At 49.5% G+C, this 21,713-nt stretch overlaps 1 protein-coding gene across 5 annotated transcripts; it reads left to right on the top strand.

Annotated features, from left to right (window-relative positions):
- The first annotated feature begins 1,908 nt into the window (after window positions 1-1,908).
- On the top strand, window positions 1,909-21,190 carry IRF4 (interferon regulatory factor 4). 5 transcript variants are annotated; one of them, XM_023221051.2, is made up of 9 exons: window positions 1,909-2,028; window positions 3,184-3,464; window positions 4,911-5,097; window positions 6,243-6,328; window positions 6,981-7,125; window positions 8,701-8,808; window positions 11,182-11,535; window positions 14,733-14,845; window positions 17,170-21,190. In XM_023221051.2, the coding sequence occupies exons 2-9, from the start codon at window positions 3,249-3,251 to the stop codon at window positions 17,311-17,313; spliced, it is 1,353 nt and encodes a 450-aa protein (XP_023076819.1). In that variant the 5' UTR covers window positions 1,909-2,028; window positions 3,184-3,248; the 3' UTR covers window positions 17,314-21,190. The 5 variants fall into 5 exon arrangements, with proteins under 5 accessions (XP_023076819.1, XP_023076821.1, XP_023076818.1 ...); XM_023221053.2 differs by having other exon boundaries at window positions 1,914-1,958; window positions 6,984-7,125; XM_023221050.2 differs by having other exon boundaries at window positions 1,914-1,958.
- Window positions 21,191-21,713: the final 523 nt, after the last annotated feature.

The following is a 21,713-nucleotide window of genomic DNA, read 5'->3' as shown; positions in this document are numbered from 1 at the left end:
AGATGAGTGAGGGAGGGTATGTTGAAAATGACTAAACCCAGTGCAGAGGACACGTGTACAAAAGTGCAAAAATTTGCCATTTTTATCCTTAGCAAACTCCTCTCTGGTACGTTTGTGAACATTTGAGGGGAAGGTAACCATTGACTAAAATATAATGCAACAAGAAGGCAACGATCTTTGCTTTGTTCACTAATGTGTTCCAAGTGCCTAGGACAGTTCCTGACAAGTAGTAGGTGCTCAAAATATATTTGTCAAATGAACAAATCTGTGAAAGGAAAGGAAGAAAAACAGGTTGTGACCAGAACTTTTTTTGAACAAAACCCTGTTGTTTATTACATAGACTTTGGTAATGGAAAACTTACTTGGGTGAAATAAAAAATGGCATCCTGTTAATTTCTGAGAATGTCTGTTGGTTGTAGGAAAAGCATATCTATCCACACCTCACTACTTGTTTTGCTCTAGCCTAAACTTAGTTTCTCCTTTGCTTAGGAGACATTGACCCAACATATAAGATTAAAACAAAACTGAGAAATAAGTGAAATCAAAAGCTTTTCAAAAGTTGCAAGTTGACCTACGGTGGTGGTGGTCTAAAATCATATAGAAACCAGTGATCTGATGGTTTACCTGAAAATGCGAAGTAAATACACATACTCAGCATCCCAGACCATCTGGTGAAAGCTCAACGGGTGAAAGCTCAGGGGGTTAATTTTGCAATTAAAGACATCTTGGAAAAGTATGTAAAATCGCTGGTCCACTTAAGTATTATTCCTATTTTGGACTATTATTAATTTATTTTGAGATGGAGTCTTGCTCTGCCACCCAGGGATAGTGCAGTAACACCATCTCGTCTCACTGCAACTTCAGCTTCCCAAGTTCAAGCGATTATCGTGGCTCGTCCTCCCAAGCAGCTGGGACCACAGGCGCCCGCCACCACGCCCGGCTAATTTTTGTATTTTTTAGTAGAGATAGGGTTTCACCGTGTTGGCCAGGCTGGTCTCGAACTCCTGACCTCAGGCGATCCACCGCCTCGGCCTCCCAAAGTGCTGGGATTACAGGCTTGAGCCCCAGCGCCCGGCCTATTTTGGGCTGTTATACCCCACTAGGAAACTGCTTTCCTCCAGGTTGAGGTTAAAACGACATTTTAAGGTGAACTGAAGTCTGGAAGTGATTAAACACTTGGATCCTTGGGGATCTCTCCCCGCCGCCATCTCTTTCATGCTAAGATAATTAAAATTTTGGGGCCGGGGCATTGTCTGAGTCACTTCAGTTCACCAGCCTAATAGATGCGAAGGGATGTAAGCATGGCAGGCGCGCAGAGGCAGTATTTGAATCAAGCTCGAGGGAGCCGGGCCATTTCCTATTTCTTCTTAGTGAGTGCGATGCTCTCCAAGCGCCGCGGAGGGGCAGGGTTCTCGGTGCCGGCCTTGCCAGGCGCTCCCGCAGCCTCCACTCCAGCTCCATCTGGACCGTTCCTCCGTCTTCGGTTCCGCGCTCCGCAAAGACAAGTCCCCTTCGCCCCGGACTCCCGCCGCACGCCCCCGTCTCCCGCCCCGGCCACGTCGCCGCAGTTTAGCTGCCGTCGGTGACTGACCGGCCTCCGGAGGTCCCGGCGCAAAGGCGAGATTCGCCTGTCGCACCTCGCCCTTCGCGGGAAACGGCCCGAGGGACAGTCCCCGAAGCCGAGGCGGCGCGCGCCGGGCGGGGGGTGCGCTCTCCGGGCGCGGCGCGGGGGGTCGCCCAGGGCGCGGGAACCCCACGCTTCACGCGGACCCCGGGGCTCGCCGCCCGGCCCCGCTCTCGGCTGCGCAGCCCGCTCCGCGCTGCAACCCGCGGCCCCGCCCCGCCCCAGGCCCCGCCCCGGAGAGTTCTATAAAGTTCCTCTTTCCCACCTCGCGCTCTCAGTTCCACCGCTCGGGCTCGCGACCCACCGCTGCCCTCAGCTCCGAGTCCAGGGCGAGGTAAGGCTGGAGTCGGCCGGAGGAGGGCTGTGAGGCCGATACCACGGAGGACCGCGAGCGCCAGCCGGAGGTTCGATCTCCAGGGCAGCGCCGGGTACCCGGCTTCGGGGCGGGAAGGGAGCGCGCCCGGTCCTGGAGCTCCGACTCCCACCCCATCCGCGCCGAGCCGGGGGCGCTGCTGCGGGCTCCAGGGCCCACCTCCCGGGGCGCAGCCCGAGTCCCGTCTGCTCTCCGCGCTCCCGCGCTGGGGTCGCCACGAGCCGGACGGGATGAGCTAGCGGGACTGTCGGGGCCCAGGAGTGGCTGAGGCGGGGCCGTCCAAGGCACCCACACAAGACGGCCCCATTGCCCGCGAGAAACAGCGCCGACCCTGTGGACCCCCGTCCGCAGCTCCTTCCCCTGCTCTTCGTTCCTGAGGGGCCCAAACTCACCGCGGCCTCCAGCGCGGCGCTCGCCCGCCAGTGCATTCGGGTTAGGGTTGCCCAGCCGGCCTGGCGCGGTCCCTGCCTCCCCGGCTCCGCGGCTGGCGTCGCCCTCTCCCGCGCCCTCCCCGCCTTCGCTCTCCCGGGCCTGCTCCGGGGTCGCGCGGACGCTCTGCGCGCGGAATCCCCCTCCGCTGGGCTGCAGCCCCCGCGTCACCGCCACTAGTTGTTTGCAGAGCCCACTCGATCCTCGCTAGCTGGGCAGGGATGGGGTCCTATTCGGGGCGAAGGGTCTGGGTGCGAGCGGAGAAAGCGGAGGCTGGAGGAACCCGGTGCTGCGCCCCTGGAACGCCCGGCCGCAGGCGAGGTCCAGGGGCGTGGAAAGTGACAGAGTCGCGGGGAAGGGGCGAGAAACGGTTTGGGAGTGAGCGAAGAGAAGCCAGAGCTACCAGTGAGTGCGGACGGAGGGCCGGGAGGGGCGGCTGGAGGGGAGAGTGTGCAAAACCAGCAACGTGTGTCGGGAGCCTTTGGGCCGCGGGTGCGTTCCAGGAGTGCACAGGTGGAGCCGCGGGCAGGGGCCTTCGCGGGGGCCGAGCTCGGAAGGCGGACGGCTGTGCCCGCCCAGGGGATGCGCCCGGGCCAGCCGCGAAGGTGCCTTCTTCCGGGGGCCTCGACGACCCTGACGCGGCACGCGCGCGCTTCGCAGCCTCGGAGACTCCAGGGCCTCCGGGTCACCGACACAGGGTCGGGCGGGTCCCGGCGCGCTGCGCCTCGTGGCTGAAGGGCCGCTGTCCTCCCCGCAGCGCAGCGCAGCGCAGAGCAGAGCGGGCGGAGCACCCCGGGCGCGGGCGCGGGCGGCACGCGGGGCATGAACCTGGAAGGCAGCGGCCGAGGCGGAGAGTTCGGCATGAGCGCGGTGAGCTGCGGCAACGGGAAGCTCCGCCAGTGGCTGATCGACCAGATCGACAGCGGCAAGTACCCCGGGCTGGTGTGGGAGAACGAGGAGAAGAGCATCTTCCGCATCCCCTGGAAGCACGCGGGCAAGCAGGACTACAACCGCGAGGAGGACGCCGCGCTCTTCAAGGTCTCCGGCCTGGGCAGCCGGCGGGGGCGCGGGGGAGGGCCCAGAGGTAGAGCCCGGTCCCGGCGGCCACTCCGCGGCGAGCCCAGGGCACCGCGCGGGGCGGACTGGCGGGCAGCGGAAGCACCGGGTGGCATCGCCAGAGCCACAGGAGGAGGAGAGGAGGCCTCGGCTCTTAGGGGGACGGGAGCCGGGCGCCAGTCCTGAGCGCGGGGAGCCTGCAGGGGAACCCCCGGAGGCGGGGCCTGGGGAAGGGCAGTCCAAGGCTCGAGGGGTTTTGGTTGTTGGTCTGTGTGTTCCCGTTTCCACGCAAGCCTCCCACGCTTCCCCGGATTCCTGTCTGCCTCCTCCATCCGTGGGTCTCCGTCTCTCGCGGTGCGTCCGCGCCTGTGCTCGTTTCTCTCACCGCGTCTGTCTCTGTTTCTCTTTCGCTGCTTTTCTCTCTGAGTCTCTCTCTCTGCATGTGTTTCCTGAGGTCAGCCTCTCTTCTCTCTCCTGTTAGCTCTTCGGGAGCTTCCACCTCTGTGTCTTTCTCTGTGTGTGTGTCTCTGTCTCTCTCTTTCCAAGTCTCTGGAGACCTCCCCCCATCGCTCTGGAACTCAGGGCCTCTGTCTAGATCTGTCTCCCTTGCCCTTTGCGCGAGCGCACACACCTGTGTCCCTGTTAGGACTGTTTTCCCCTAAGGCAGCTTACCCAGAGAACTGCGTGTCTGGGCCCAGCCCCCACCTGTGGGCAGAGCAGGGGAAGGGGACTTCCTCCGGGAATTTGGTCTGAATTTGCTCTCAGAGTGCCTCAGCTGTGCGGCCATCCAGATGTCTCCTATGGGCGGCAGCTCACACCACAGCTGTCCTTAGTCCTAGGCAAGCTCACCTCAGACACTGGGTGGGTAGAGCCCCCTCAAGGAGCCTCCGCATCTCACTCTACCTTTTCTAAATACCCAGAAAATGTGTCTTCAGCTTGGCAGTGATAGGGTCCAAGATGGAAAATCATTTTCCTAGAGGATAGTTGGGGTCTTTCAGTTTACATTTTGAGCAATGGTGTAAATCTGAAGGACCCACGTACCATTCTTTCCTTTAGACATATAATTTCAAGATTCCTTACAAAAGATCTGTCCTTTGGGTTTAGCATGGTGGCTCACACCTGTCATCCCAGCACTTTGGGAAGATGAGGCGGAAGGATGCCTATGCAACACAGTGAGACCCTGTCTCTGCAGTAAACAATAATAAAAAAAAATTAGCCAGGTGTGGTGGTGAACACCTGTAGGCCCAGGGCCCAGCTATTCTAGAGGCTGAGATAGGAGGATCCCTAGAACTCAGGATGCTGCAGTGGGCTATCATCATGCCACTGTACTCTAGCCTGGGTGACACAGCAGGACTCTGTCTCCAAAAATAAAACTAATAAACCAGACCTGTATTTTGACTTTGCATTCTCTTCATTCTTTCCCCCCAGGCTTGGGCACTATTTAAAGGAAAGTTCCGAGAAGGCATCGACAAGCCAGACCCTCCTACCTGGAAGACTCGTTTACGATGCGCTCTGAACAAGAGCAATGACTTTGAGGAACTGGTCGAGCGGAGCCAGCTGGACATCTCCGACCCGTACAAAGTGTACAGGATTGTTCCTGAGGGAGCCAAAAAAGGTAGGGGCTTTCCCGAATTTGGGTCACAGAACAGAGGCAGCCAGATCCTTGAGGCACGTTAACTTCACTTCATTCTGAGCCTCACTTTCTAGCCTTCCTTTTGTATTGCCTGCCTGCCTTCTGCCTCACAGTGAAGCCCAGCCTCTCTGCCTGGGTGATGTGGGTCACAAGCTGAAGTTCCTGTGATGTTTAGCATAGGGGAATTAATCACACGGTATGCCTCAATGTATATGGGGTGTGTGTGCATTGAATATGTGTTTTCCAGTTAGTCTTTCAAAAAAAAGAAAAAAGAAAAAAGAAACCCAGATAACTTGTTAGAATTTACTTATCTAATAGTCTTTAATGACTATTTTGCAGAAGAGGGGTAATGAGAGGAATATCTCATTACCATTCATGGTAATAAAATGGTCAACTTTTTTTTTTTTTTTTTTTTTGAGACGGAGTCTCGCTCTGTCGCCCAGGCTGGATCTCAGCTCACTGCAAGCTCCGCCTCCCGGGTTTATGCCATTCTCCTGCCTCAGCCTCCCGAGTAGCTGGGACTACAAGCGCCCGCCACCTCGCCCGGCTAGTTTTTTGTATTTTTTAGTAGAGACAGGGTTTCACCATGTTAGCCAGGATGGTCTTGATCTCCTGACCTTGTGATCCGCCCGTCTCGGCCTCCCAAAGTGCTGGGATTACAGGCTTGAGCCACCGCGCCCGGCCATTAAAATGGTCAACTTTTAAAGTGTAACATGGTCAGCTGAGGTGCTTATTAAAAGTCAGATTCCTGGACCCCTCTTTTCCAGATTCTGACCAGTGTATCTGGAAGAGAGCCCAGGAATCTGCATCTCAAACAGATGCTTCAGGTGACCTCACTTGGGAAACATCTGGCTGGCGAGGTCCTTCATGTCACAAGGCACATTCGCATGCCATCTGCCCTGTATTTCTCTACCTGTCCTGTACAACTCAGACCTTGTAGAAAAAAATCAGTTTAATAGCATGAACAAATAACTTCCCAAGGGAGTTGCTGAAAAATACCTTATTTGTCAACACCGTGTTATGCATTCTAAGAATTAAATGCTCAGGTATTTTTACAAGATTTGACATTTAGTTAGGTCAGTTCCTGTTTTTACATTGTGCCATTTCCCTTTTCCCCAAACATGTAGGAGCCAAGCAGCTCATGGAGGACCCGCAGATGTCCATGAGCCACCCCTACACCATGACAACGCCTTACCCCTCGCTCCCAGCCCAGGTATGGTGGAGGGCACTGGGCTCCCTGAGGGCGAGGCTGTGCGGGCCAGCTGCCCACATGGCCAGAGAACCACAGCAGCCCAGACAGCAGAACTTGCCATTTGCTGTCGCTGGTCCAACAGCCCAGAAAAACCCCAGGTCACCGAATGAATGTCTCTCTTTCCACACGGTGCTGCCATTGGTGTGGGTCTTAAGTAGGGGGGGGTTGGGCATGTCCGCCTGCTGGAATATGCTCCTCAGGTCTTCTGGGAAACAGATCTTTTGTGGAAGTGGAAGGTTTTGGAAGTAGTGTCTTATCATGTGAAACCACAGGGCAGCTGATCTCTTCAGGCTTTCTTGATGTGAATGACAGCTTTGTTTCATCCACTTTGGTGGGTAAAAGAAGGCAAATTCCCCTGTGGTGTTTTGGTGCCAGATTTAGCCATATGACGAAGCTTTACATAAAACAGCACAAGTGTCTCCATTGTCCTTTATGATCCATGGGTGTCTCCACCTAGTGTGATGAACGATTCACTCCAGTCTTTTTGGATGATAAAATTCTTCGGCTGTCAGCCTAATAAGGGATTCCCTTAGGAGTCTGGAGGCTATAAGAGCACCCCCTACCCGCTGTCTCAATGACAGTGCTTCTCTCAGCCTCTCCTGTGCTCCTTTAGCAGGTTCACAACTATGTGATGCCACCCCTCGACCGAAGCTGGAGGGACTATGTCCCAGATCAGCCGCACCCGGAAATCCCGTACCAATGTCCCGTAACGTTCGGACCTCGCGGCCACCACTGGCAAGGCCCAGCTTGTGAAAATGGTAAGGAAGTTACAGGGCAGGAAACAGAAGAACTAACTGCTAATTTGGCCATGGGCCACGGTGAATCTGGTCTGTCCTGGGCAGCACCAAAGCTCTTTCCCCTTCTTGGAGGCTGCATGTGCAGCTCAGGGGAGAGGAGGGTTTTCTCAGTCCTGTGGGATGGTGGCATCCCACAGCCAAGTTTACTGTCAGGATCCATGCTAGGCACTGCCCTTCATGGGATCTTATGTAAACGCCACAGAGATCACTCCAGGCAGTGGAAAACAGTCCCCACTTTTTATATATAGAAGAGATCATGGAAGCTCGTAGATAATAAGTAGGGATGCTGGGAGATTACTGAGCTGGTATATTTCTCTCGAATAGTGGTGTGTTCATTGTTGCTATTGTTGGTATTAGAGGTGATACTAAAAAAGGAATGGAAAAATACCACGGGCAAACACATGAAAAGTCTCTACAGGTGTCTGCCTACCACTGGGTCCCAGAGAGACCTCTGATTCTGGATTAGATGTGGTCCCCTGCCCTCAGGAGTTCCCCAGATATCAAAATAAGCTCCATCCGCAGAAGCACTCATTAGCTAGGTGCAGGGAGAATCTCACAATGCTGTAACTCAGGCTTTCAGGACTTTTGAGTTAGTTACTTAAATAGAAGTCCTGAGATGGGTCAACACATTGAACCCTTTGGATGTTTTAGGAATATTTGTTCCTTTGCAATTTGGCCTTTTTTCCCCCAGTCACATTCAGGTTATCCTTGGCTGTAGGTAGTGAAGAGGTGTACCGCTATTTAATGTTTGTATTGAGTGGCACGTTCACAAAAAAGCCCAGAATTCAGTGGGATTGGCTTTTCAAGAGGGATTTGTAGCAAGGGCTGGTTTCCAATATGGTAGTGGAGGAATCAGCTGACATAAAACTAGTTCCTGAAATTCAGACTTGTGTTCAGTGCTCTGGCTCTATGGAGTTAGTGACCCTGGGAAAGAGGCGAGGCCTAGAATTGTGTAAAGTGATGGTGGAATAGGTAGAGACCTGTCTTGAAGCATCGGTAACAGTAAATGAAGCGGCAGCACGATCAGGTGTTCTGTGCCACATTCTTCCTCCATTCGTGTTTCATACAATATTGTCTTCAGGAACATGGTTCAGTCTTCTCCCAACCCACAAGAGACAAGCAGAATAAACATGGACTAAACCATTTGTTACTTTTTTAATTGGGCTCTTTGGCACAAACTCAAGTGGACCTGAACTCTCAGCTCTGTTGTGAACCCGCTTTGCGAACAAGGACAAATCATGTCATCTGTCTCTGAGCCTCAGTCTCCCTGTGGGTCAGGTACAGAGAGAGCACTCCAAGTTTCCTTTCAAAGCTGCGCACTGTCTCGTTTTTCCCTCAGCTTTGGTTTTCCAGTTTCCCTCCAGCTCGTCTTTGCCTCACAAGAGTATGCCCTGCTAGTCGCTGGTGCTGGGAGTGGGTGGGAAGGTGACTGGGCACCAGCCTCTTCCTTCCCAGGCTTCACACACACACCCCAGGAAGCCCTGCAGTGCATCGGACTCTGCCTAGACGTCATCTGATTTTTATTTGCAAATGCAGGTTGCCAGGTGACAGGAACCTTTTATGCTTGTGCCCCACCTGAGTCCCAGGCTCCCGGAATCCCCACAGAGCCAAGCATAAGGTCTGCTGAAGCCTTGGCGCTCTCAGGTGAGTGCAGGGTTTGGTTCCAGAGGCACCGCAGGAGGCCAGCCTCTGCTGCCAGCTCTGTCATCTTTGGGCAGATTTGATGGGACTTTAGACACTTGCTTTGCTCCCCCTGAGGTCTGGAGTAGATGTGGACACATCCTGTGCGTGAGGTGACCAGAGTGAATTAGGGGCACCACTGGAAAAACCCAGCATCACTGCTTGTGGTTCTGCTGACAGTTTCAGCCACTGGCTTGAATGGAGTCATTCTGGCGTCTTCACTGGCACCTCTCCGAATTTCCAGGAATGTGCAAACACTCCAGTTTCCTTTACCAAGGGCCCCTCTTCAGCCAGCATTCTCCATGTGGAAGTGGGGAAGGGCTTCTTAATTTGAGAGGCTGATCATCCTTCCAGGTTGAGCCACAAATAAGTCCTCCTCCTCTGCTCCCTGGGGACATTAGTTCTGGTCCCTCAATAACATTGATATGCCTAAAAGTAATACACATTTTGGTCTTTAATATAGCTTGCAAACAAATATGAATTCAACCTGATTTTTAAAATTTATTTCTAAAAAAAGAAAAAAAAAACTATTATAAAGAAGGCACCCTCAGACTTGCCAAGCATATGTGCTATATGTCTATTCATTTTTTAGATAATATTTTGGATTGTTTCTAAGGTTTGGAATTCTCATCTTGCCCTTTGGCATCTTTAAAAATCATTGATGAAAAATACTAACTAAATTCTGAAGATTTCAGGGAGACGAGAGTTGTGGCACTACGGCTGCTCACGGGGGCTGGAGTTTTACCTGCCCGCTCCTTCTAATTCTGAATGAGGCTTGCACCTTTTTTTCTGAGATGCTCATGAGTACCGAGGATGCCCTTTGGGAGGAGTTACTTCTGAGCAGGAAGGCTTGTGTTTGTTTTTAGAAACTTTCAAACCCTTTTCTTGAACACCTAAGACTTGTGTGGGTGCCTGAAGAGTAGGAAATAAACAGCTATTTATATCTCTGCAACCTCGTGATTTCTGATGACATTAAATGAAATGAAACCTGCCCCGAGAATCACCTCGAATGGCCAACACCCACTCTCTTTGGGGCGCACAGTCTGACTCGTTCTCAGTGTGTCAAAGCAGAGAATTGAGACAGTGATGTGGGTTAAGTCTCAAAACCTGCTATTGAGGAATAAGACAGTTTTGTGGGTTTCTTTTTTTTGGTATGCATAATACAGATTATCAGCCATGAGCACATTTGTTAGAGAACTGTGATTCCCATTGATTGTGGGGTCCCATAAGGTTACCAGTGGCAACTGCCCCCTGTCTGTGCCACTCCCCTGCAGTCTGGCTGAGGAGCTTATGCAAACCTAGCTTGGTTCTTTCAACTCATGGGCAATGTTTCAAAGAGGTTTCTGAAATCAGCAAAACATTTGTAAATGGATTCATCTTGTTTAAAGTTTCAGAGAGTTTTAGAGTTCTTTTCGAACTTAAACACAAAGCCCAGTCAGCAGACTTTGCATGAACTTTTAGAGCATTTTTCTCATTAATTTCTTTCTTTTCACAAGAATTAATTTTGTGATAAAAACATCACATATCCAGTGTGGAAAACTAATTTAAAAATCAGAAAAACAAAAATGGAAAATAAAAAAGTCACATTCTGCCACCCAGAAATCACCATTAAGGCCTTAGTACCTACCCTTTAATGTGTATATGTGTGTGTATGTTTATATATAAACTCTATAGACATAAATAAGCACCTAATTATATATATAATTTATATATATGTATACACACACACACACTTGCTTTTACCTAAATGATGTCATATTATTATTTTGAGGACCTTTCAGGTTTGTGGACAGACTTGCTTCTTTCTGAAACACCGTCATATTTTTTGCTAGTAGAAATTAAACTTAGGGTTCATTTCTTACCAAAGTAAAAATTGATTTGCTTAAAGATGAATTTTCATTCAGTGACACATGACTTAAATGTCATCACCACTATCATCATCATCATTCACAAATAAGACTTAGTAAGCTCTTAGTGGTGATGATCTATAATATGAATTCAACTTACTTTTCCAGAAAATTAATGAAAGACACGCTCGTCCCTTAAAAAAAGAGTCTGTGGCCACATACGTTTGAAATATGCTGGTTTAGACAAATTAAACGGGTTTATTTCCACGGGACTTCTCTAAGTGTTGACCGAGTTCGTGCTGCCTGTGGATCTCGGGGGAAACAGGGCATGCGGCGTCTCCCAGGCCTCCTGGACGCCACAACCTTTTGTTCCTCCACGGAGCCTGTGGGACAGTAGAGTCCCGCCACAGGTGCTTGGCTCTGTGGAGCCGATGGCCTCGAGCTGGTGTCCTCGGCCCCTAGCACTGACTCCGGAGCCTTGTGTTTGCAGACTGCCGGCTGCACATCTGCCTGTACTACCGGGAAATCCTCGTGAAGGAGCTGACCACGTCCAGCCCCGAGGGCTGCCGAATCTCCCATGGACATTCCTACGACGCCAGCAACCTGGACCAGGTCCTGTTCCCCTACCCAGAGGACAACGGCCAGAGGAAAAACATTGAGAAGCTGCTGGGCCACCTGGAGAGGGGCGTGGTCCTCTGGATGGCCCCCGACGGGCTCTATGCGAAAAGACTCTGCCAGAGCCGGATCTACTGGGACGGGCCCCTGGCGCTGTGCAGCGACCGGCCCAACAAACTGGAGAGAGACCAGACCTGCAAGCTCTTTGACACACAGCAGTTTTTGTCAGGTGAGGCACTTCATTAGCTGTTAGAATGGAGGCGGTGATGGCCTGTCTGCCGCAGGGGTCAGAAACGACAGGGTCCGTCTCACCCCAGGCTGAGGTCTTCCTCCTGTTGACTCCGGCGCCCACCGGGCTTGGGGCTTGACCCAGTAGAGATCTTCTGGCTGGCTCTGTTGAGGGCAGAGAGTCCGGATCAGATGGTCCAGGTGGACCGTGGCTCAGGCTGTACTCTTGCAATTCTGGTTTTCTACAGTCACCTCTTAACACAGTTCTGTTTTATTGCACTGTGATCTCAACAAACACGTCTGTTGATGTGATGGCTCTTTTCAGGTTCCCAGAAAAATCATGAAGGTTAGAAGCATATTGTTAACATTCTGGGCTGTGAGAGGGGTCACCCTCATGCAGATGCCGCCCCACGAGTGAGACGGAGGGTGGAGCGGACCGTACTGGTTTTGCACAGGAGAAGTGACAGGACAGTGCTATGAGGGGCTCTGTGATATGAACGTTTCTAAGCATAGTTTTCAGAACCAGTGAGTTTTGTTTTTCTCCCTTGGATTTCATGACCGTTCAGTGAAGCTCTGGCTGGCTTCTGTGAGCCCCTGGCCCTGTCACACTGGGCTTCCTCCCAGGCTTCCTGTGGCTGTCCAGGTGGAGGGAGCCTCCCATGAGGGAGGGAGCTGCTCTGCCTGCCACCCCACCGCCAGCTCTTCCTCTGCCTTTTCCCAGCCCTGCTCCTTCCCGAGCTGCTTCAGAAACTCCTGTGTCTTTGGTTTTTCATGTGCCTCCCCTTTTCTTGAACGTGCTTCTTCATTCCCCTTATTTAAAATAAACACAGGACCCACCTCTGTGCTCTGGCACTGCGGACACGTGCTCGTGCTTTCGGGTGTCAGTGGCCCACGTGTGTATAAGCTCATCCAGATTTTCTTTTGGTGCTCAAAGCAAATGTGTCCCTAGATAACTAAGCTTCAGGCCGGGTGTGGTGGCCCATGCCTGTAATCCCAGCACTTTTGGGAGGCTGAGGCGGGCAGGTCAGTTGAGGCCAGGAGTTTGAGACCAGTCTGGCCAACATGGCAAAACCCCGTCTCTACTAAAGATACAAAAATGAGCCAGGCGTGGTGGTGGCGCCTGTAGTCCCAGCTACTCAGGAGGCTGAGGCACAAGAATTGCTTGAACCTGGGAGGCGGAGGTTGCAGTGAGCTGAGATCGCACCCCTGTGCTCCAGTTCACAGGACAGAGCAAGACCCCATCCCGGCCCCCACCCCTCACCCCCAAAAAAAAAAAAAAAAAAAAAAAAAAGATAACTAAGCTTCACACAGAGGCAGACAATAGGAAGAGGGAGAACTGTGCAGGTTCCCCGAGGTGAGGAAGTCACCTCGGGCTGGACACCTCATTCTAAGGGCAGAACCATCCCCAGTCCCCGACCAGGGAGGTCCCATCCTTCTTGGGGTTGGGCGTGGTGTTCATGGGGAAACCAAGGAAGTTGAAGGGCGACTGGGGAGACTCCCCGTCAGCCTCTCCTCTGTCTGCCTTGGGGTCTGGAAGAGCTCACATGGGCCAGGAAGGCTAAGGCCCAGTGGGCCTTCTGAAGACTCTGGACCTTGGTGCCAGTGGTTTCGGAAGATACCACAAGGTGAGGGCTTTCTGATGAAGGTGTCACAAGGAACGGGCGCTGTCTTCTCCTAGTGCCTCTTGCCGGGCGTTTTTAGGGAGGTGGAGCCCCCATGGTGACTAAGCTGAAAGGTGCACTCTGAGTCACAGGTACGCTGCGTGAGAGAAGGCACAGGCGGGGGTGGACGCCTGTGAGGGTCCTGGGGCAGTGGACTTGCAAGTCTAGAACTTACTATTAATCTGTGAGCGAGAGCTGGTCTTGGCTTTCATTCCTTCATCTGTGACCGAGGGCTGTGCTCTGCCCACAGCAGCCTCTCACCTCAACGTGTTCACTGAGGTTCAAGGAGGATGCTGTGAACGTAAAAACTGCAGCCGTGCCGACCAGCGTCTGCATAACTAAGGATTCCCCCCAAACACGCTCATGTTATCTAGGGTTGGAGGCAGGCTTTTTCAGAGAATTGTGCCAACTCGCCATTCTGATGAGCCTGTGTAGGTGTAGTCTCAGATCATGGCAGTGTGAATGTGTTTTACACATTCTGACTAAGTCATTTGGGTTTGATTTGAATTCTGGAAAAAAAAAAAAAAGCAGGAAGTCAAGCAGTCCTGTAAGTTAGCTAGAAATTTCTGTTCAGTTGAAGAGAACAGTGGAGATCTCTGATATCTCCCCTTTCAGGTCTGCACAGCACTGGGGACAGCCCCGGGGCACGGCCCCAGGGTGTGTGTCTGATAGGGACACATCTGTTCTGCATTAGCTTTAGCAGCTCCTGTGTCAACTGATTTCTTTTGCGGGCTTGACGTTTTATTGTAGGTACAGGCAGAAGATTTGTCTTGTGTATGGGGGAAGGGGCACGGGCTAAAGTCAGGGGATGGGCATTCATCCTTCCAACAATGCTCCAGTCCGTTTCCTCTCTTTTGGGTAGGTGTGGTGGCTTCAGGAGGTATTTGTGCGTATCCACAAGCGGGAGGCCAGGGGGCTGCCCCACTCCCCGTCTCAGGTCAGGTTACTGTTCTGTCCCTGGAGATAGGCACGAGTCTACTCAGAGTCATGCAGTTCAGGCCCAGGGACAGCGGGACTCAGCTACCGAGGGCTGGTGCTAGTCACTGCATTGGTGTTACGTGTTTTCTGTGGTGCCTGAGTTACGTGGATATCCGCAGTAGCACAGACACTGGATTGTGTGGGCTCTGTGGGGACGGGATGAGGTTTTAAAATGATCCCAGGATGTCAAAACTTTCTGATTTTTTAAATGAAAACTTGTCCATGGCATAAGTCAGTCTTTTGCCATTGAGTGACTACGTTTCTCGTCCTTTATCTCCCAACTTCACTGCGGTCTACTACCTTTTGAGTCTTTGTGGGCCCAGTGCTGCAAAGCGGTGTGCTTTAGCTGTCGACTAGTTCCTCCTGAAGCATGGAGGGAGACCGAGGGCCCTGGGGAGAAAGCACGCATGCTGTTTTGTATCTGAGATGTTCACATCAAGAGCCCTGCTCAGGGAAGTAGACAGTTCAGAGTCACAGTAAGCTCCTGCTTCCTGTTTAACCTGGTGTGTTTGGTGACGAGGGTTTCTGAACGTGGTCTTTTTCTTGTGGGCCTCTGCAGAGCTGCAAGCGTTTGCTCACCACGGCCGCTCCCTGCCGAGATTCCAGGTGACTCTGTGCTTCGGAGAGGAGTTTCCAGACCCGCAGAGGCAGAGGAAGCTCATCACAGCTCACGTGAGTCCTCAGCTCGCTCACCCCACAGTGGCTTCCTGTTCTTTGTAAAGGGCAGAGTTTCATTTAGAAAAGTCCCAAATGAAAAGTGAATGTCAAATGACCTGGAAAAATAAGCGTAAGCCTTGAACTAATGAGGGAGGAAGCATGGTCCAGCAAGCAGCGCCGTCGGAGGACCCACGTGCTTCCTCCCAGACTTGAGACCTGCTCGTCAAAGACCCAGGGAGGACAGCCTCAGTGGAGGGTGCCTCTCTCCCCATCTTTTTTATTTTTCAGGAAAGTTGTCATATTTCCATTTTACAGGGATTGAGAAAGATTGATGGTAAAAGCTGCCCTTTAAAATTCTCCATGCTAAGATGGCTTTAAGAATGCTGTCTAGCTAGTGGATCTTCGTTCAGTGGAAAAGCTTTTCCCAGATGGGAAACTATCCATTCCCTGGAGGCATTTTGTAGGTCTGCATGTGTGTCCTGCACCTCTTTTATTTCTGGAATTTTAGAAATTATTTAATTATTGGGCATATGATATTTGAAAGAGGCTGAATGTTTCAAGGAATTCAAGTAAACCAGACCCTCGTAATGTTCTCTGGGATAGTTCAAGATGGGTTCAACTGTGGCAAGTAATGCTAAAGGGTTAGGGTTAGGATTAGGGTTAGTTTTCTTTTTTATGAGAAAAGGTTTCTATAGATAACATGAAGCATTAATTTGCCATGGAAAACAGAATCTTGAACCCTTATGACTTTTGAATTTGAAAACTTCACATTGCTACGTACTTCAGGCTTCATTAATGGGCTTGCATGGTGAGCAGTACCAGGTAAAACTTACACCCCTAACATCAAAATTCCCATCATATTGTAGCTCTGATGCTGTTCCTCATTGAGAACTGAAATGAAACATGGTTTAATCTCTAACATACAACCCCCCTTCTCGATTTTAAAAACAAAGACCTACCCACCAACCAATATGTAATCCCATAGACTGAGGATTTCTCATGAGTTCTCTCCAGTGATTGACTTAACAATTGCTATGATTGTTGAAATCATAACTGATATGTTGTTAACAACAGGAATTGCTAAATGACTAAATAAACTTGGCATTGATAAGCAGCATTTAAGAAGCTGATGATCGGCCAGGTGCGGTGGCTCATGCCTGTAATCCCAGCCCAGCGCTTTGGGAGGCCGAGGTGGGTGGATCACGTTGTCAGGAATTTGAGACCAGCCTGACCAACAAGGTGAAACCCCCTCTACTAAAAATACAAAAATTAGTCGGGTGTGGTGGTGCGTACCTGTAATCCCAGCTACTCAGGAGGCTGAAGCAAGAGAATCACTTGAACCCAGGGGTCAGAGGTTGCAGTGAGCCGAGATCGCACCACTGCACTCCAGCCTGGGCGACAGAGTGAGACTCCGTCTCGAAAAAAAAAGAAAAAAGAAAACAAAAGAAATTGATGATCAGCTCAGCTATACATCAATCCAATTTTAAGGGTGACTTGGATGAAGTTGCCGTCCTCTAAGTCAGGGAAAGATGGATCCCCAGAAGATCCCATCATCCTGAAGATAAGGCTGTGTGGTCCATAAAATGAATAAACACACATCTACACTTATGAGTTCCACTTTTAAAAGTTATTAATTTAATTCATTTCAGGTACTCAGGAGTTTTGCTTAAGTCGCTATATATAAAATATAGACTTTAATATCATGATTGATGGAGAGCATTCAGCTTGCCTTAGATGCTGTAAATATAGGAAAAGCTGAACGTTAAGTTGTTTTTGTTTTTTGGTGAGCGTGATGCATGCTAATAACCAGACGGGATAAATTTGAGGCCAGTTAACTTCTGTTTTTCCACAAGAGTAGTTTTGTTGTTGTTTAACTTTACTTTTTATTTCTTTTACCTCTGGTTTAGAACTATACCGATGACCTGGAAATCAAATCATTCAGGATGAGTTTCTTGTTTCTTTCAAACTGCAGTTGTGGAAAAACAAAATCATTGGCCTAAATTACCCTGCAGATTACCTCAGACTTCCTTTTAATTTAATCACTTTACTTGATTTGATTCAGTTTTAGTTAAATGTACATTTTAAGTGGCAGTTGATTTGAAAGTAACATCTTTAACCCAGAATTAAGTCACTTTGGCTGTTTTTTTACATGTTGATCTATGGAAGGACTAACAAAAAAATTGCTTCTTTAGATGGCTCCAAATATGAAATGTTCTGATGTGTTCTAGGACGTAACTTTGGGCTTTACGTTACTGTCTCCTTAGAATCTGAGCGCTGTTTAATAGTGAGCCAGTTGCGGGATATCTCAGTAACGTCTTTTTAAAAATCTCTTATTAAAGGTAGAACCTCTGCTTGCCAGACAACTGTATTATTTTGCTCAGCAAAACAGTGGACATTTCCTGAGGGGCTACGATTTACCGGAGCACATCAGCAATCCAGAAGATTACCACAGATCTATCCGCCATTCCTCCATTCAAGAATGAAAAATGTCAAGATGAGTGGTTTTCTTTTTCCTTTTTTTTTTTTTCTATTTTTATTTTATTTTTTTTGATACAGGCTCTTGCTCAGTCTCCCAGGCCGGAGTGCAGTGGCACGATCTCAGCTCACTGCGACCTCCACCTCCCAGGTTCAAGAGACTCTCCTGCCTCAGCCTCCCTGGTAGCTGGGATTAAGGTGTGAACCACTGCACCCACCCAACACAAATGATTTTCGTTGTAAATATTTGACTTTAGTGAAAGCATCCAATTGACTGCCCTCTTGCTGTTCTGAGGAACTCAGAAGTGAAGATTTCAGTGCAGCAGTTGAGGAGAATTGCCACCAGACACGCGTGGAGAATCAGTGACATCTGATTGGCAGATGAGCTTACTCCGAAAGGAAGGTGGCTTTGCACTTCTTGGGCTCTGTAAACTGCCATCATTGATGATCACTGTGAAAATTGACCAAGTGATGTGTTTACATTTACTGAAATGGGCTCTTTAATTTGTTGTAGACTAGGTCTTGCTGGAAGACTGAGAAAACTTGCCTTTCAGTATTGACACTGACTGGAGTGATGACTGCTTGTAGGCATGTCTGTATCATTTCTCAGGGAAGTAAACGGAAGAAGCCTCACACGTAACAGGAATGTATTAATGTATGTAGGAGCTGCCGTTCTTGTGGAAGACACTTGCGGAGTGAAGGAAATGGAATCTTTGACTGAAGTTGTGCCTGTAGCCTGGGGGAGGCCCCTTCCCCACCTGCCAGCGGTTTGCTGGTGTGGGCCCCTCGGCCCCGCCCTCCTTCCCACTGGCTTCTCTCCTTGGCCTCCCCTGGACGTCAGTTAGTAAACTTACTAATTTCTTGTGCCAAAAAACAGGAGAGTTCCTCTTGGATGGAACGTTTTTGTCTGTCCTACCATCTAGTCATGTCTAAGTAATGGTTAAGTTTTCTTGTTTCTGTGTCTTTTTGTCCCTCATTCTCTAGAAATGCTAAAATTCTTCTCATAAAGAAGAAATTCAGGAGCATATATCTTACTACTTGAACTGTTGCCCTTCTGTGCAAGTACTAACCTGTCTGTTCCCCTCCTCTGTGCCACTCTCCTCTGTCTGTCTGGCTGTGCACTCATCAGCCACGGTGACACTAAAGGAGGAGGAGCTGGGACTCGCAGGCTGGAGAGCACTGCCAGGAGCCGCCCCTGGAAGCAGGATAGAGCTGGCGGCGGAACTGCACACCCAGTGGGCTGTTTCTGCTTCTTTCGTCTGTTCTGTGCTTCCTCACGCCAATTATAGTTTGACAGGGTCTTAAAATTACTTGGCTTTTTACAAATGCATCTATTTATAGAATCCCAAAGACCTCCACTTGCTTAAGTCAACCTGAAAAAAGGAAAACATTTTTGTGGCTTTGAGAAAGTACAACGGTGTAGACGGGGGCGTCTCTCCCAGGGTGTTTCTCATACTGCAGGATATTTCCTGTCACTCCCAGGATCCGCAGACTGCGTAGCTCTCAGACGTGTGCTCCTGCTTTTCTGATCGGTATTTTAAATGGATTCAGCAAGCACATAATAGGCGCCTGCTGTATCCATACATGACACAGTTAAGCTTTTATCAAGCTTAGTGAGCAGTGAGCACTGAAACATCATTTTTTAATGTTTAAAAGTTTCTAATATTAAAGTCATATGTATTAACTACAGAAAAGACAAACAGTAGAGAAGAACAAAAAATAAAAAGCATCTCCTTTATTCCCAGCTCAAATTCTCCTCTCTCAAAGGGTCTACAGGAAGGGGTGTTTACTCTTCCAACACATTCCACTTTTCTGTAAATATACATAAACTTAAAAAGAAAACCTCATGGGGTCATCTTGCACACACTTTCATGCAGTGCTCTTCATAGCTAACAGTGAAGATTTACCTCGTTCTGTGCAGAGGCCTTGCTGTGGAGCTCCACTGCCTTGTACCCCGTAGGGTCTGACATTCCATTAGCCATGCAACACGGATACGTATCAGGAGCACACTGTGTTTCGTGAACTGCAGTGATGTATGCATCTTATAGATGCAAAGTGTTTTGGGGTATATTATCCTAAGGGAAGGTAAAGATATTAAGAACTGCTGTTTCACGGGGCCCTTACCTGTGACCCTCTTCGCTGAAGAGTCACCCCACACAGCACTTCAAAGAAGCTGTCTTAGAAGTCGGTCTAAAGGGCATTCTGTCTTCTTAATTCTCCAAGCGGATGCCCCATTTCAGTTGCTTTGTGACTTCTTCTTCTTTGTGTTTTTAAATATTGTGCTGCTTTACCAGTGGAGCTGAATTTTCTGGAAAATCCTTGTTGACTGGGGCCACTACCTCCTTTCTTATCTTCACATCTATGTGTATGTTGACTTTTTTAAATTTTGAGTGGTCCAGGGTATGACCTAGGGAATAAACTAGCTGTGAAATACTCAGGGTTGGGAATCCCAGCACTTGTCTCAGGACTCTGGAAAGGAACAGCTTCCTCATTCCTTGTCTTGATAAAGTGGAATTGGCAAACTAGAATTCAGTTTGTACTCAGTGGACAGAGCTGTTGAAGAGTTTGGGGACCTTGTTACGTTAAAGAGCATTGGGTCACGTGGAAAAAATGTACGTGTCTCCCAGGTGCATTTCTTGGTTGATGTCTTGTTCGTGAGATTTTGTATATGTAGGAGAACCTCAAGCAGTCATTAATATCTCCTGGAACACTGTAGAGAACCAAGTGACCGACTCATTTACAACTGAGGCCTTGGAAGCCGCTGACTCATTTACAACTGAAGCCTTGGAAGTCGCTCAGTTAGAACCTTGGAAGCCCCTCCGTCCTGAGCAAAAACAGAAGAGTTAGTTGCCCTGCGGAAAACGCAGCTAGACTATTGGGTATGAGCTAAAAAGAGACTGCGCCATGGTGAGAAAACATGTAAAATCCTACTGTGGAATGAGCAGCCCTTACAGTGTCATTACCACCAAGGGCAGGTAGGTGTTTGTGTTTGAAAAAGATGGTCTTTGGGTGAGGGCATAACTGCAGCAAGCCCCAGGGGTGGTGCGACTCTGGGCGTCTTGGGTGCTTGCGCCTCTTGGCTTTGTGGATGCTCCACCAGGAAGGCCACTTTGTGTGTGAGTGTCAGTTACTTTTTTAGTAACAATTCAGATCTAGTGTAAGGTTCCTTTCATTGCTCTCCAGTCACATGCCCCCACTCCCCCACCGGTGAAAGTTTTTCTGAAAGCGCTGGGATTGGTTAAGGTCTTTATTTGTATCGCATATCTCCCCAAGTCTTCCGTGGCCATCTGCATCTGTCTGGATGGTGCAAGAAGGCTGACAGACCTTACACACCAGTTTGCAGGTTATGTTTTACATGCCCCGTTTTTGAGACAGATCCTCAATGTAGGTGGATCTCCTTGAGATCCTTATAGCCTGTTACATTAATGAAGTAACGGTCAGTTTTTCTTGTATTAATTTTCACAGCTTTAAGGGACATGCCTAAGAAATGTAGCTGAAGTAGAGGGGATGTGAGAGAAGGGCCAGGCCAGCAGGCCAACCCTCCTCCTGTGGAAATTCCCATGTTGTTTCAAACTCTGAGATAGATGGGACTTAACAGGCAATGGGGTCCGCGTCCCCCTCTTCAGCACCCCCTGTGCCCCACTTTCTGCTAAATGAACTGCTGGCAGGTGGGACCTCAGAGACCCCCAGCTGAAAGCTTGAATTTCCCCTACTGGCTCTGTGTGTTGCTGAGATCTGTATCAAAGGATGCATCACAAACTGAGGTGGTCAGTGCTATGCTGCTGTTGGTATACGTCGTGAATTTTTATGTAAATTGCTCTGCAAAGCAAATTGATATGTTTGATAACTTTATGTTTTTAGATAAATAAAAACTTCTAAAAATTTGTTATGGAATGTGTGTGTGTTATTAAACACGCATCCTGATAGTTGTTAAAGCACTTTCTCCTGCGGTTACGTTCCTTCGGAGAGGCAGCTGTATGTGTCCCTGAAATCAGACCTCCACGTGTTCACCTTGTAGAAGAGACAAACGCTGCCCCCGTGCCGGGCGGCTCCTCCCGCACAAAGGAGTGTCTGTGAAGAGTAATCGTCCTGCTCTCCCGCTGGCATCTGCCTCCTCTTCCTTTACCTGTACTTTAAAAGGTTTAGGGCTTTCAAGGAAGTTGTTTTTAATGTTTTCTTTTGTTTATGTTCGAAGCTCCTCTGATTTTGGTCATTGCTAAAAAGAAGGGATATAGGTTAACTAACATTCGAAATGTGAAAACCGAATGGAAAACTGGATAAAGAGAACAGGATTTAGGTGGAACCCCTGGGGATCTGTACATCTGCTGTTGACCTCAGCTCCAAACTCTTCCTCTCTCTGAGCAGCCAGGAAGGGAGTCTCCTTTCCCAGCTTCATCGCTTCTGCTGA

The sequence above is a fragment of the Piliocolobus tephrosceles genome, chromosome 5, assembly GCF_002776525.5.
Source record: "Piliocolobus tephrosceles isolate RC106 chromosome 5, ASM277652v3, whole genome shotgun sequence".
Lineage (NCBI taxonomy): Eukaryota > Metazoa > Chordata > Mammalia > Primates > Cercopithecidae > Piliocolobus > Piliocolobus tephrosceles.
Note: the sequence above shows the minus strand (reverse complement) of the source record. Positions and strands in the feature narration are given on the sequence as shown.